Below are 13,407 nucleotides of genomic sequence, written 5' to 3'. Positions count from 1 at the left end.
ATTATTGCCATTTCTGCATCGCATACATTATTATACAAAGTTTTAAAATTGTCTCTATTTTTTTAGTGGACTTGTTTAAATGTTTATTCAAAAGATCTTGGAACGACTTTTTCCTTTTTTTAAAGGCTTCACGAAGTTGTTTCTTAAATATAATATGCATTTCTCTGTGGGGGAAGGGGCCCAGTCCTACGAGTGTCTGCATGCTTCGGAACATTAGTTATTTAAATATAATATGTCTTCATGTTGAAAAAGGTAGTTGTATGAATGTCATTGAACAGTTCTATTTTTAGTATTGATCATCACTATGGGCAAATTGTTTTTTTTATTTTTTATTGGAGGATTTGTTTGGAGAGTAGGTTGAAATATTTTAAAGCATTTTATCTATTATTTTATTTATTTTGCATTCACATGTAATGATCTGTTTGCTGAATTTATATTAAGTTGATTTGGAGAGTAGGTTGAAATATTTTAAAGCATTTTATCTATTATTTTATTTATTTTGCATTCACATGTAATGATCTGTTTGCTGAATTTATATTAAGTTGATTTGAAAAGTACCGTCTTAGATTAAACTAACTAAAAAGGAGAAAACAAAATATTTTCCAAAATTTTTCTGGATTATTTTTAATTTCAATTTTAAAGATGGCTTCTAACTGTAAACAATATTCAGGATGTGCATTAGACTCTAAGACAAAGAAAATTTCATTAATCAGTATTGAATAAAGGAATGTAGAAACAAATTTCCTATAATCTTGTTATGAAAAGGGTAATTATTTTCATGATGAGAGTTTTTAAATGGATAGAGTGGAATTTAATTTGTGCGATAGATATCTTTGTTTTTTGACATTTTTACTAATAATATTTATGGAAAAAGTCAATCAAATTAAGGTATTTGATTATCTTGTGATGAAAACTATTATTGATATGCGTTGAAAGCTTATTCAATATATTTTCTTTATGTAATATGTCATATTAACATTTTGGTACTGAAGGTCTATTGATCTACCAGTCAAGAAATTCTTCCTTGGATAAATACTTCAGATTATAAAAATTAAATTCTTGAAGATGAAAATTTTTATTTTATTAAAAACATATGGGATTTTTAAATGTGATTCTGTTTTTTTATAAAGTTGCTTGACTGTATTATCTAGCTATGCGATTAAATTTGGAAACACTCATATTTAAAAGGCTGACTACAACCTTTAATTATTGGTAGGTAGTATTTGTTTAAAATGTAAGAAATATTTAATTTTGCACATGAAGCATATAAAATTTTATACCAGTCATACTACTTTATTTTGTATAATATTATTTTATTACAAAGAAAATTATAGCATAAATATATATATATATATAGATATATTTCTGTTGGACATTTACAGTGAATCTTCTCTATCCGTTATAAGGTTCTAAGAAATATTAAGATAGATTGAAAGTTTTGACTTGATAGACATGACTATCAAGTCAAATGAAAAATTGATTATCTAAAAAATGCAATATATATATTTAAAAGTGCTATTTGATGCAAACATAATCAATAATTATCCAAGCATGTATTTTGCAGTGTCCTAATACAATGGGTATAGTTTGAAAGTAAGAAATTAGGATACCATATGAATTGTATAAAGGACATGGAATGTTAAGAACCATATGGTAGTTGCTGTTTCAAAAACAAAATGCAAGTTTTATTACACAAAATTCTTATGAGAGATAAAAAGTATATTCATTGTCTTATTTTTAAACGTATGAAAATATGGATGCATCATGTTAAACCTGGTCCATAGATGGAAGAAAAAAAGAAAAAAAAGTTGCTTAAGATTGTTCATTTATCAAATATTGCAGTGCTTCATACAATCAATAATCACAAAACAGCTGTCAGTCAATTTGAATGAAAAGTTGATTCACAAATATCCAAGACATGTTGATAGACACAAGTTGTTTCTCTATATGAATAATATTTGTGTATATTGCTAAACCATTCAAGGAAACTAGAAGCACTACTGGGATGTATTGCCTCTCTCTCTGTATTTACTGGATGCTGCTTATGTTACATTTTTGATCATTTTATTAGGTACATACGGCTTTTGAAGGATTTTAGATGCATTAAAAAGCTCCTTGCTTAGAGCTATAAATAAATGAAGACAAATTTTATAAACCTATAGACTGTATACTAAATTTACTTTTCTGATCTTAATACAAAATCTATCACCTTATAATAATTTATAATCTTGACCCACTCTCTCAATTTTTTACTTCTAATTATAAAATTGTTTTAAATATATTGATATAAGAAGAAGTTAAACCAGACATTCAGTATTAAATAATTTATATATTGCAATGTACCAAATACATAAGCACATTCATATCATTATAATAATACAGAAATGTAACACATGTATTTGTATATAAATACTCTTGACTGCAATTAATACTTAATATGACAATTAAATTTTAAATTGAAAAATTCAAAAAGATTTTAATTAAAAAATTAATCATAGTGAGATACTTTGTCAAGATATTGGCAATATTATTATTAGTGGAAGCATTCTATTTCATTAAGACCTTTCCCAATTAAGTCTTTGATATATTGAAATTTAATATATCAAATATGTTGAAATTTTATATTCTCAGAATACTTTGTTTTCATAACTGTTGCTTAATTTTAATTGCACTTTCATTATCTAAATATAGTTTCCAAGCCTTCATTGTATTCATGCATAGTTCAGCATGGAATCTTGATATCGACATTACGTTATGCTGATACTAATATTGCAGAAACAAATTCAGCCTCTGTAGATGATAAATACAATACTGGTAATACTGATGATAATATATCTTGAGAACCGTTATAAAGGATTGTTGAGATTTTATACTTTCAGGCATACTTTTTCTTGTGATGTGGTCTCACCTCCAAATATTCCTCAATATCAGACATCTTTTATAATAGATAATAGAGCCTAGAAGATTAAGTTCCTTTTAAATATCTCGGCACTTTCTTTGCTGCTTTCCACAGAGTTGCTGTATGTCTTTCTAAATGTTGATATTAGTACAATACAAAAAATGTAATGTCTGTTCTATTTCCTAATGATATAGATTAAGCTACCAATCAACTCATGTTTGGGACTATTTGTGTTCACAGCCCCATCTTGGTTGGTTGTAGAGCTCTTTTCTATTTGTACTTTTGAACCTTTACAATAATTCACATTTGAAATCTTTCTAGAACCTTCCTTACTATCTTTTCTGGTGAATTTTGATAGTATCATTATATGTTTTCCCTCCAATTTGTATTCCTAAGTAGTTAACAAACTTTGCCAATTCCCAGACTTGAAATTCGTTCCTGAGCAAATCCACAGTAATTTCAATTTCCCTTTTTTTACCGTGGTTAGTAAAATGTCATCAACATGTATTGGCATGACTAAGTTTTATTTCAGATAAATACAGAAATCCTTCCTTGAATTCTTTAAACCACATTTTATTATAAAAGTACTAGCCGTCTTTGGCGACCAGCCGGTTCGCCAATCTTAATGTTCGTTTAAATTTTAATAATTAAATAGGTTGAACCGGAGTTTAACCCCCTTCTTCGCCAAGTTGCGATAACGCGCCAAAGCTGGCAATCTTTATTATTCACTATAATTGGACATCTGCTCCTTTGCTTTTTAACATTTCGCAAGACCGTTGTTGGCTATTTTTAAAAATTGTGCCAAGCAGGGGGTTAAACTCCGGTCGTACCATTAAATATTTTACGCAATTCCAACTTTAATAGATTCTTCATCAAAATATTTTAAAACTTCAAATTTTGAGAGTCATATAATTCACTCGTAATATTATAAAGGCCTTCAGTCGTAACGTAATATGTATCTCTCTAATTTTCTGTTACCTCTCGTAGAATTTATGCTTTAAATTAAAGTGTAAATGATTAATCTGCAATTAATATAATAATATTTTTTACTGAAACAAAAGATTTTTTTTTAATAATATGATTACTGATAACAGATTCACTGAGCGTTTAAACTTTATGGGCACTAAAGAATATCTTTCTTAATTTATGTAATATCTCAAAAATTTGTCAACAAAATTTGCTCAAATTCATCATGAACAGATCGATTAATTAACAATGTTTAATTTTAAATGCCTCAAACACTAAGAAAATAAAATGAATCGTTTAAAATAATCGGTCGAAAACAGGTTTAAAAAAACTACTTAAAAAACGATGTACTTAAAATTATAAGCATATATATATATATATATATATATAATATAACATAAATATAATTTACTTACCAAAGCATGCAACTAACCTAAAAATAATTTAAATCATCCGTTGATAATGGTTGTCATGTCAACAATCAGAACAGAATGCGCATGCGTGAATTTTCTTCGCCAGTTACGGTAACGCTATGCAGATTAGACATTTTTAATTTCCTTTATTCTGTGTTATTTTAATTCAAAAGTACTTCAGAATGAATCTGAAACATGGATTAATTAACAATGTTTAATTTTAAATGCATAAAACATTAAGAAAATAAACAGAATCGTTTGAAATAATCGGTCGAAAAATGTTAACCCTAGCTTCATTACTGTTGGGAGGGAAAAAAAAAAAAAACTTAAGCCTTACTCATTTGGCGGTGGGGAAAATGGAAGATTTTTTCGGCGGGAAAGTTGGCGGTGGGGAAAATGGAAGATTTTTTTGGCGGGAAAGTTAGTTTTTAATTAATAATTAAAATTCGAATTAAAAATTCAAAAAAAAGGGACCCCAGGTGCACATTCCTGACCTCTAAGGTATACATGTACCAAATTTAGTAGCTTTAAGTCAAATGACCTGGCCTGTAGAGCGCAACACACACACACACGCATTGAGCTTTATTTATAAGTATAGATTAAACCATTTGTTCCAGCAGCATAAATGACCTTTCTGCCCATATAATGGCATATTTAATTTCAAGATCTTTCCTTTCGTTATGTTAAAAACCTCAGGGGACTTTATATTGACATGTCCTAGATATCCATTCAGAAAATTATATGGAATATCTAACTGCTTAATAGACCATTCACTTTGTATTGTAGGAAATATTAACATTCTATTAAATAATAGATAATCAAGCAACTAGATGAATGAGATGATGCATTCTCTGGTGAGTTTTTTTTTTTTTTTTTTTTCCTCGAAAAACTTTATTGACTAGATATCTTTCTTCATTCTATCATTCTTGTTTCCAAATACCCATTTTGTGTCAATAATAGTTTGGAAAATCAACTTCTGTCCAAATTTCCTTTCATCTTTTTTTAATGAATTACATTATTGTCTTAATGCTTCTATCCATTAAAGATTCTGCATAGTTTTGTTGAAATTGAAAGGTTCACCGATTTCTGCTATAAAACTATGAACCGAATATAATTCAAAGATCTCAGAAAAATTCAGTGATTTTGATGTTCTCTTTGGTCTGCCTGCCTGTGTATTAGTTTTCTCATCATTGCTATCACTACCTTCATTACCAAATTCTAAGAAAAATTTGATGTCTTTCTTTCCTTTTTACTCAATCCTATTTTTCTCCTCTTCATCACGAATACGATCTTTATAATTTTTTTTTTTTTTTCCGTGAATGAGATCCTTTTCACGAAATTTCCTTTTCATAATATCATCTAATGAAATGTTTCCTTGAGATACCTTGCATAAATTGGTAATTGTTATTAGTTTTTGTAGCTTGTAGGCTTTACATTTTATAACTTGGTTTGAGTATTTCATTTTTTGAAATTTCACCTTTTTTTTTTTTTCCAAAGGAAAATAGTTTCTGTATCTTTTAGTGTTTTCTTCATAATCGACAAATATACCTTTTATAGTTCTTATATCCCATTTTCTTCTGTGTGACTTATGGATTAAGACACATGCATCAGATCCAGGGGTGTTTGTGCTCCGGGGAAACCCCGGAATTCCGGGGATTTTGAACTTCGATACCCGGAATTTCCGGGGATCGTCATTCAAAAGGAAGTAGGAATAATAATGAATTATTTATTTTGATCTGGGTAATTTTGTTTGCTTTTAAAGCAGAAAACGCAAGGTCAGTGTGTGTGGTGAAAACTTTTCCTTTCTTTCTCCAAAGGCAGTGATAATGCGTGAAAAGGGGGAAAAAACTTCTTTTTTGTTCTTTCCTTATTGCGAGTTATGACTCATTCCCCCGGTTCTCGGACATTCTCTTCTGGATTCTTTTCGGCAAGTAGGCGCGGCAGAAAAAAAAGGGGGAGACTTCGTTCAACCAGATGTGCGATAACGTGACTCTGGGTTCAAAGGTCTTATCTCTACTGGCGTGGCGCCAATAAGTAGAGAAGGGGGATTTTTCGCCGTATTAGCTATTTGTCATTGATCGCTTCGGAACTTTTTTTTCTTCGCTGTGTAAAATTTTCGTTTCATTTATTGATGCACGTGTAAATTTTTCGTTTCGCTTATTGAAATATTTTTTTATTTATGTACGCAAGAGAATTTCATTTAGAAATTTCAGCATATGAAACAGAAATTACCCCTTAAAAATTCATATCTAATTAGTTTTACAGCATTAGATCCAGAGCTAAGAGGTAAAACCAGTACAATATTAGCTTTTGAAAAATTATCATCTTTTATGTCCCATATTTTTAGTGATAATGAAAAGTCAAAAGTAGAAGCTGAAATAAGGTTATACCAGAGTGATATTGATATCACCAAAGAAATGCTCTACACATCTGATGAAAGTGGAAATCAAGTCAAGTGTACAATTAATAAATATTGGTCTAAAGTTTTTAATTTAAAAGATGATTTCACAAATGATTATAAGTATCCTACATTGGCTAAATTGGTCAAAGCCTGCCTTAGCTGCTTCCATGGCCCATTAGTGGAAAGTGCATTCAACTTAATGGATACACTTGTCACTGACTATAGAACCTCTCTTAAGATTGATTCCCTAGATGCAGTGCAGACTATTAAATATGATTTAATGGCTTCTAAAGAAACCTCATGTGAAAAATATGGCTCAAAAAATCCAATGACTGATCCAATTCACAAAGATCTCTTACTGAATATGAACAGAAGTTGGAAAACATATCAAGAGGACTTAAAAACATGTATTTCAGATGAGTCACCTATAAAAGTCTCTGAAAAACCTTCTACATTAGCAGAAAAGCAAACTGCTTCTACCTCTGCATGTGCAGTTCTCGAGGAAATTTCTTCAACTGTAAATGAGAAAAATAAAAGTCAACCTTCCTGTAATTATGAAGTTCACCACAAAAGAAAGACAAGCCCACAAACATCAGAAAATAAAAAAAAAGCAGCAGAAATTAGATAATTTTTTTAAAAGAATTAATTCAGGTAATTTAAAAGATTTGCATAAAATGTAGTAGTTTATATGTTTGAAAATTTATGGTTATTAATTTTGCAAAAAAAAGTAATTCATTGAACTTTTATAATGGTCATTCAATACTTCATAATTGTAATTTTTCATTTCTCCCCCCCCCCCTTCTCGAAACTCCAAAATGCCGGTAGTAAGTCCGTAAAAGTTTCAGGGGATTTTTTGGGGTTCCACAAACACCCCTGCAGATCGAAATATTTGAAATTTTTTGATATTAGGTGTATTATTATACCCTAATTCATATGTTGATTTTCTTTTAATAGAGTTAGCTCCACCTCTGTTCTGTTTTTTAGCTTCTACCCAAAATTCTTTCTCCATGCTCTTGGCATAAAGTATGCTTCTTGCTACCACTTCGTATGGTTCTTCGTATATGGAATAAGAATTGGCAAAAATGAATAAATAAAAGAAAGTAATCTTGCTTTGCAATGTTTTTTTGTTAAGTAATCATTAAATGATTTGTATCATGATAACAAAAATGTTTTGTGTTTTATTTCACCCGAGTCCTTAATTTAGTGTGACTTGCAGTTAAAGAGCATGAGAGGTAATACCTCCCACCTTAATATATAAATTTTGTCTTGCTAAAATCTAAATAATAAATGAAGCGAAATTATCTTTTTTATGTAAATATAAATCTTCTTTTAATATGCTATTATTTCGAATAATGCTTCCTTTTCTTGCTTTCTCCATTCCTTAAAACCAAATTGCATTATAACTAGCACATGGCCGACGTCCTGGCATAGGGGTAGCGCGTCTTCCCGTGATCTTGGCGTGCCGGTTAGGGCATGGTTGTTCTTCTGTGTTCTATCTGTGAGGTGCGTGAATGTGCCCCCTTGTGAAAAGGGATTGTGCAAGCGAATGTGACGCATGAAGTAGCTCTTGGCCTTAGTTGGCGCTGCTGAAAAAACAAGAGACGCTCACTCGGCTTAAATCGTTGAGAGATAATTATCAGCGGGCTTGTAAAGTGCCATAAGTCACAACACACACAACAGCTAGCACATGAGTGGTATTCGCGCATTTCCACGCACCTTGAATATAAATACAGGGAAAAAAACGGGGATTTTTTTCCCTCCAGATTTTAGTGGCAACCCTGTAAAAAGCAAAACCTTATCTAAATATAAAATTTGATCCAAATTGTTGAAGCTTTTCCGATATATATATATACACACACACTCAAATAAGTAATTGGGCACTTGTGATAAAAGATATAAAAATAATTTATTCATATTCAATAATTGGTAGAGCCTCCACGCGAGGCAATTACAGCCTTAACCCACCGGGGCATGCTTTCCAGAAATGTTTGGATGATAGACAATGGTATTTTCTTCCAATTGGCTTGGAGGAGACATGGAAATTATTTCACCAATTTTGGATGGTTGCTGCATCTCTTAATTCGGCGATCCAACTCGTCCCAGAGGTTTTCTATAAGATTCAAGTCTGGATTCAGCGCAGACCAGTCCAGTCGATTGACCCCATTGTCATCGTACCAACATATGGTGAACCTCGCAATATGACAAGTGGCGTTGTCATTCTGGAAATAAAAATGACCCAACCCTTAAGATTGCAACAGCGTAGGAAACACATTGTTGTCTAAAGTAGTAGAGCAGAAGATGGTATTGAGCTTACCATTAATTGAGATCAAGGGTAACCATCCAAACCTCTAGAAACATCCTCAGATCATAATTCCACCTCCACCAAACTTTACTGTAGGCACAATGCATTCTGGCAAAAGACGTTATCCATGCGTACGCCAAACCCAGACTCTACTAACCGATTGGTAGAGATTGAACCTTGATTCATCCCTCCAGAGAACCTGTTTCCACTCATCTGCGTTGAAATTTCGACGTGTCCTGCCCCACCTCAACCGAGCAGCGCGGATGGATTTTCTAATCAAAGACTGATGGGTGGCGCCACAACCATGGAAACTAAACAAATATGCTTCTTTGCGAATGGTATTTATCGAAACAACAGTCCTGAATACTTGCTAGAACTTCTGGAGTATGTGGCAATCGGTTTAGTGCAGTTTTTCCGAATTTCTTTGGACAATACTCGTCTCTTAGTTTCATGTGTCTGCCGGGCCGAAACACATTCCGACTGTCACCACTCACCTTCCACTTCTTTATCACAAAAGCCGTTGTCGATTTTGGAATGTTTAACTCACTAAATATGTTCCTTAAGGATCATCCATTTCTATGATATCTGACAATTACGCCTTTTTGGAAGTCAGATAATTCTGAATTCCGTTGCATCTTGCATGCCATTAATTCTAATGTGTTTCCTACACGATATTTAAGTACATAAGACGTGACGTAGATTAGGATCGCAGATATACTCATTTTCGCGAAAATGGCTGGAAATTGCGCTTTAAAATTTTAATGAATTGATATCTTAAATGTATATTACCAACATAAAAAATCCGATTTTTTTTTCAACCCATGTTTTCTCTTTGTTAGCCTAACTTACTTTCTACTCGTCTATTTAATTTGTTACTATAGCAAATGCGCAATACCTGGGCCCATAACCTTTTAAATTTTTGATAATTTTATCTGGTACAAGCAACTTTTACAAGATTTGAGATACATAAAATTACTACTTTCTTAGAGCCATAAATAACGAACTTGAAATACATAAATGTTCTTTTCTAATTTTGATATGTGAACTGTTGTTTTATTATAATTTATTATCATCACAACTGCTTCATATTAATATTTGATTTTCCCCGTGCTGAGTGCTCTTTCTAGACAGTGTTCTTATGAGAATATTGTTGGTTGGATTGTTTCAAAACAAAAGACTTATTCCTTCTAGAATGTATTTGTTCTTAGACTGATAAGTTGTAGGCTGATGGAAAATTCTTTGGATGAGCCTTTCATTTTGAAAGCTGTCGGGTGTTTTTAATGTACCAAAAACAGACATTTATATGTTTAGTCCTATATTTTTCTGAAGTTCCATCGAAGAAATTTAAATATTACAAATTAGTGAAATATGTAATTTTCCGCTACTCTTAGCATTGATGGATTTTTGAAATGCATGGAAAGTCACATTTTTATGTGCAGAAAAATTTTATAATATAATATTAAAATTTATATATTATAGTCTGGGTATTTTCTGTAGGCGGTTCAAGGTCACATTTTCTACCTCGTTATTGGTTGTCTGGTACCAGTAACGCGATAGAAAATGTGACCTTGAACCGCCTACAGAAAATACACTGACTATAATATTGTATAAAGTGCCCTAGATGCCATAAATATGTCTATAGCTCTGTTGGCTCGAATAAAATGTGTTTTATTATAGCAAAATACATAACATTTTTTTCCTTGTTTTGTATTCATTGTATGTTTAAGAAGCATATGAGTTAAACTCAATCATTTTTAATAGTATGGAATTAATTTAAATATAAGGGTTGCAACTTTGCAGGAAAATGATTAAGTTTCCTTTTTACTAAAATGATGTTATGCTGTCAAAATGTTTCAGTATAAATAATCGAAATTAATAAAACAAATTGTATGGCCATTAAAAATTTTTTCTGTAATATTTATGCCTTTCAGGTCATATGCCAATTATTTAGACATTTTAAATAAATACTTATCGATATTTAACAGTCTGTAATAGCCTGAAATTTGTTGTGTAATATTAAATGTTTTTAAACAATTTTAAATTACTTTTACTCTAGGAATGGATTCTGGAGAACCAAAAAGTCCTTCAAAAGGATCAAAAAATTATATTACCATTAGTGCCGAAAGTGACATTGAGGAAATACCGTGGTTGATATTACCTAATAATTTGGTAAGTGTTTTAGTTATTATAATGTAGTAAGTTTAGTTGATCAGAAAATATTGTTACATATGCATGCTTTAAGAAAATTTATGACTTAGTTGAGTGATGCAAGAAATTGGTTTTGTAATTTTATTCATGTTGCCTTCTCCCTTTTAGTACCTTGTGGAAGTTTTATTGTGTAATAAAGGAAATGCTTTTTGGCAAATTGTCAATTATCTGTATGTATGATTCTTAGTAAAAGAAGTGATTTTCTCCTCCTATTGGGCAATATTGCTGAGATGAATTTGTCAGTGAATTGTTCATTGTTCTAAAGTATCTGCCTTAATTTCTGCCAGATGATGATATTTTTTCTTTCATAAAGTGATAGCAGTAATATTAATGAATATTATATAATACCTTATTAATCTATAATTTATTTGTACTTTTAATAGTTTCAACAAATTCCGTGTAAAAATATAAGAACTTGCTTTGCATCAACTCTTTGAGGGACAGTGGGAGAGCATTTCTAAGTTTTTGTTTTTACCATTTTACTAGAAAAATTATTTAAATGAATATTTGAATTTTCTGTGTATTTGAAGAAATTACAGTAACACTAAATTATTAAAATTTCTTAAAAATAATTTTAAATTCATGCATTTTAAGTTTCTGATTTTTTAAAATTTGTATTTCAACAAATTCATTTTCTGATTAAATGTTAGCTCTAAAAAGTGTTTAAAATTTAATGAATTCATTCTAAATAAATTCAATCAAAAATGGGATTTCCTTATTCAGTTACTGAAATTTAAAATGGTGGGATATGATTTTTTTTAAAATTGATATCTAAACAACAGTGATATTAATGAAAATTATATAATGTCTTATTAATTTATATTTCCTTTACACTTTTCGAAGTTTTCAGCAGATTTCTTGTTAACTTTTAAGAAACTGATTTGTATGAAGTTTGTTTTGCTAAACTCATGAGATAAAAGAGAGAGAGAGATGGAAGACAAAAAAATAAATAAATAAAAATATTGAAGTGTATAAAATTAAAAAAAAACTTGTGTATATATATATAATATTATGCATCATGTTTTTATATCTTTTGTTTCTTCTGTAATCAATCATTTTAATAATTTCAGTCAAGTATTGAGTTAAAAGAGAACATCAAAACGGTCATTGAAGTAACAAAAATTAAAAGTAGGATAAAAAATTTCATTTATTTCAAGAATTCATTGCCATAATATTTTAATATGCAATGCCACTTACAAAATATATGAAGTCAATGAAAAATGGGAATTGTATTTCCTAACAAATACTTTGTAGGATTGGAGCTATTTAATTTACAAATATACTGATTAAATTATTTCTGTTTATAAGTAATACATAATGAACTTCATATTTTGTAATAAGAAATAGTCTGTATCTGTTTATTTTGCATTTGTTATTTGTTTTATATTTTGAAAATTTCTTATGGAAGTCTCAAGTTTTATGAATTAATCTACCATCATTGTAATATTGTATATAATCATAAATGGAATTAAATTCAGGCATCAAAACTTTATTAGATTACTTATATAGCATTAATGTTTGAATGCAAAATATATCTTACATTTATTTCATACGTATGAAAATGAACAGATAATTTTTATAATTCATGAAGAATTAATTAACATTTTCTTGAAAAGTAAGGTTTTGTAAGAATTCCTTTTCAGATAAGCAAAAATATTTTATTATGAAATAATACAAAATTTTAAATGAAAATAATTTTTTTAAAAGTTAATTTAAAATATTTTATTTCACCTCATTTAAATGAACAATTAGGATTTGTCAAATAATTCTGTTACAAATTAAAGTGTTCTTTTATTGTTTAAAAAGACCTTTAACTTTTAAGAATGAATGCAAAAATTAAATATATATCTATTCTCAAACTTTAATTATGCTGCTTCAGATAAATTGCCTTTAGATGTATTCTTATAACTTTTAACTCTTATAAATACTGTTGTTACTTTATTTATTATATTTGGTTGGTAAGTGCTTTTCTCTGTAAGTGTATCTGTTCAATTTGTTTTGTTTAATTAAAAAGATTCTAATTTAAAATTTCGATTATTTAGTTAGTTGCTTCTTAAAAATATCTGGATTCATCCTACCGTCTTATTAATTGAAATAATTATTCTTATAATTATATATATATGCATTGATATCTTTTAATTTAATTTAAATCCTATTTAGTTCCCTATTCTTTTTTATCTTAAATTAATCCATGCTACTCTATTCTAAAATTTTCACT

General features: G+C 29.7%; 1 protein-coding gene across 3 annotated transcripts in view; it reads left to right on the top strand.

Moving 5' to 3' along the window:
- LOC129961078 (uncharacterized) overlaps window positions 1-13,407 on the top strand; it is a 148,102-nt gene that overhangs the window by 9,477 nt on the left and 125,218 nt on the right. For all 3 annotated transcript variants that reach the window (XM_056074888.1, XM_056074889.1, XM_056074887.1), the window contains exon 2: window positions 11,038-11,150. In XM_056074888.1, coding sequence (XP_055930863.1) covers window positions 11,040-11,150 — 111 coding nt within the window. In that variant the 5' untranslated portion in view covers window positions 11,038-11,039. The remainder of the gene's footprint in view (window positions 1-11,037; window positions 11,151-13,407) is intronic.

The sequence above is a fragment of the Argiope bruennichi genome, chromosome X2, assembly GCF_947563725.1.
Source record: "Argiope bruennichi chromosome X2, qqArgBrue1.1, whole genome shotgun sequence".
Classification (NCBI taxonomy): Eukaryota; Metazoa; Arthropoda; class Arachnida; order Araneae; family Araneidae; genus Argiope; species Argiope bruennichi.
This window is presented reverse-complemented; position numbering and strand designations above follow the sequence as displayed.